This window comes from Microtus oregoni, unplaced genomic scaffold, assembly GCF_018167655.1.
Source record: "Microtus oregoni isolate MIOR12 unplaced genomic scaffold, Mior012 000002F_ref0000024, whole genome shotgun sequence".
Taxonomy (NCBI): domain Eukaryota; kingdom Metazoa; phylum Chordata; class Mammalia; order Rodentia; family Cricetidae; genus Microtus; species Microtus oregoni.
In genome coordinates, this window is record NW_024543061.1 from 72,195,247 (window position 1) to 72,198,686 (window position 3,440).

The 3,440-nt window shown below is 38.8% G+C and overlaps 1 protein-coding gene and 1 non-coding gene across 2 annotated transcripts; both read left to right on the forward strand.

The window, feature by feature from the left end:
* The first annotated feature begins 213 nt into the window (after positions 1 to 213).
* Positions 214 to 2,974, forward strand: LOC121466186 (proline-rich proteoglycan 2-like). The gene is made up of 3 exons (XM_041679825.1): positions 214 to 350; positions 1,074 to 1,618; positions 2,878 to 2,974. Exons 1-2 carry the CDS (start codon positions 248 to 250, stop codon positions 1,598 to 1,600), a joined length of 630 nt encoding a protein of 209 aa, XP_041535759.1. The 5' UTR covers positions 214 to 247; the 3' UTR covers positions 1,601 to 1,618; positions 2,878 to 2,974.
* Positions 2,108 to 2,211, forward strand: LOC121443850. The gene has a single exon (XR_005973715.1). It is a non-coding gene; the product is annotated as a U6 spliceosomal RNA (small nuclear RNA).
* Positions 2,975 to 3,440: the final 466 nt, after the last annotated feature.

The following is a 3,440-nucleotide window of genomic DNA, read 5'->3' on the forward strand; positions in this document are numbered from 1 at the left end:
ATATGAGAAATACATACCAAAAACAATGAAATTCATGTAATGGTAAAATTTTAATATAGGTATTAACATCATAGCTATGCTTCATCTGCTCCAAGTTTCCAATGCCTCATGTTATACTAGCTGGCAGAACTCCCAAAGAGGAGTCAAGGATGCAGTATTTCCTACTTTGTCAAATATGAGATCACCAAGGATGGGATCAAAGGCACCATTCTTCTGCTGGGTCATATAAAGGCAGGTACCACACTGCATGCAGCACAGACTTGGAAGAATCTCCAGAGACTCCAAGATGCTGGTTGTCCTGTTCACAGCCGCCTTGCTGGCCCTGAGCTCTCTTCAGAGCTTCAGTGAAGGTAAGAGATATGGTTGTTTGTTCAGTGAATCTGCTTTTAGGTAACAGATCACATGTCACTCCTAGAAGATGCAAAGAGAGAGAAGAGGATTAGCAGAAAGGCAGCAATGTAAAATCAGTACCAAAGTATTGTGTTTGAATCGTCTTTCCAAACCAAGGAATTGAATGTTGTCACGTACAAATTTAATTAAGGGTGGGAACAGAAGGTTGAAAAGGTCAGGCTGGATCTCTAAAGTCACCTCTCTGTGTTGAGAAGGATCCAATAGGAAGAATCACAGAAGAAAGACCCACTGTGAATATCCTATAATGAAGTAGTCAGGGGATAACAGGCATGTTGCCTCAGTGAATGTAGAACAGAAGAAAGAAAAGACATAGGAACATTTCTGGGTAGGATACTCAAATAATTTTAAAATCCTATGTTTTTGCTTCTGTCCTCTCCAAGGAAAATTAGTTTTCTAAGACCTCAAATTCTAGTTCCAAGCATAGATTCTATCTTTGATACCATCAATACATGTATTCAGAGAAAATTTCTATAAAAACTAGGTGGGAATGATCATGAGGATGACTCACAAATGAGTAACAGGAACTATGTAATAATCTTTGAGCTGTTGATAAAAGGAGAGAGGGCATTTGTTGCAGCACTAAACTTACCACTTCTTGTGATGTACCAAATAAAGAACATGCATCTGCATCCCATATTCTAATCATGGATCCTCTTTTGCAGCATTGCCCCACGGTCCCCCACGCCACCAAGGTTTTGGTCCTAGGCCAGGCCCACCCCAGAGAGGCCCACCCCAGCAAGGTCCAGGCCCTCAAGGCCCACCCCAGCGTGGCCCACCCCAACAAGGTCCAGGCCCTCAAGGCCCACCCCAGCGTGGCCCACCCCAACAAGGTCCAGGCCCTCAAGGCCCACCCCAGCGTGGCCCACCCCAACAAGGTCCAGGCCCTCAAGGCCCACCCCAGCGTGGCCCACCCCAACAAGGTCCAGGCCCTCAAGGCCCACCCCAACGTGGCCCACCCCAGCAAGGTCCAGGCCCTCAAGGCCCACCCCAGGAAGGTCCAGCCCAGCAAGGCCCACCCCAACAAGGAGGCCCTCAGCAGAACCAAGGCCCTCAACCTGGTAACCAGCAAGGTCCACCCCAACAAGGAGGACAACAGCAGAACCAAGGCCCTCAGCCTGGAAACCAGCAAGGCCCACCCCAACAGGGAGGCAGACCTCAGGGACCTTCCCAGGGCCAGGGTCCTCAGTAATCAAAGATACATCATCAGGTAGGATTTGAAATCACTGTTAATGAAACATCATAATTCTTATAGCTTTGCAAGCACAAGCTGTGCTAACTCAACTTTATATTTATATTACATAGTTTGAGTTCTTATTACTATTACTATTATTAGGATAGTCTACTATTTTTATACTACTATCATTATTTGGATAATATGTGGTGGTATAGGAAGATGATTAATGTTTTGTATACTGCTCAATTTATTGTGATTGTGAGGAACAATGCCTATATGTGATTGACAATGTGATTTATATTGTTTGTGCAAGAAGTGCAATGTAATTCCTAAATTCTGCTGCCTCATTGCTCATTCCAGAACCCTCACCTACTATGCCCAGAATAAGAAAAAATAAATAAATGAGAAATCAAGGCATCAAGTTAACTTTTAAAAGTTAAGGCATCATTCCTCCCCACCTTGTCCATTATTAACGGCTTCCACTATTTTTATCAACAGTTTATTAGAAATACAAGCAGATCTTTGCTTCAGCAGCACATATACTAAAAACTGGAATAATATAGAGGATATTAGCATGGCCTCTGCGCAAGTATTACACGCAAATTTGTGAAGCATTCCATATTTCAAAAAGAAAAAGAAATATTTTCTTATCTTCATAGTACCCTTATATTAATTTTAAAAAAATACATCCACAATAGTTCATAGAGACAGCATGTTTGTGTTCATATCTTCAGTGGTTTTGTTTTAGCAGTGGTGAGCCGTAACATTCTGTTGCTCTTGCTGTTTTTGGTTAGTTTTAATATCCTGTCAATGGACGTTCAAGCTGGATTCTGTATTTCACTTTTAAAATTTGCCTTAGTAACCCACCTTTATAAATATGTCTTATAGTTTAAATGAGTTCCTGAGATAAGGTTCATATAGACCAGGCTGACTTCAAACTTGCTCTGTGGCCAAGTATACCCTTGAATTCCTAATCATCTTCCCTCTACTTCCCAAGTGCTGTGATTATACTCACATGCCTTATTCACCATTTTAACATCAAATGCATTCTCTCTAAAGCCATAAAACCAATAAAATATATTTGGTTCATTTTCTTCAGTGTTTATGATGTGCTAAATGGTTACCAAAAATGAATAAAAAGAACCAGAAAAGGAAGGGACAAAGAGTAGAGAAAGAGAAAAAAAAAACAAACATAGACTTCTATCTATATCATTTAAGTTGTTAGAAAGAGATGAGAAATTTCATTTTGTTGTGATTTTTCTATAACTTCTCTTTGTGTTTGTTTCTTTCAGATAATGAATAAGAAAATACTGGCTTTGATGAATTGGGCAACTGGAATAATGTGGCCATAATCTATTTTTTAATAACAATAAAATTTTTAGCATGCCATTTCTGACTCTTGTCTTTTTTATGGGTATAGGTTAATGTGGAATTTGACAACCTTAGACACAATTTATGTTCACCCAGGAACCTATACCATAGATGATTCTAACTTTCTATCTTCCTATATCCACAAACCATCTTACAACTGAAATATTTCAATCATACCCAAAACTATCTTCTAAGACAAAACTATTTGTATAAACATAATATATATGTACTTACACATGCATATTGTATGTATATCATAAAACTTCAATTGTTACACTTTTTTTAGAGAAACAGAAAATACAGAATAATTGTGAAGTATAGTGGGTATTTTATTAAAGCGTACATAGATTCCATAAAATAGTATAATATAATTTCATAATATAAAACTTTAAAGAATAAAATACTTGAAGTTATCGAAAACTATTTTGAGGCCTACAATTTTTTTCTTGTCTAGGACTCCCCAGAAAATTGCAAACAAATACAT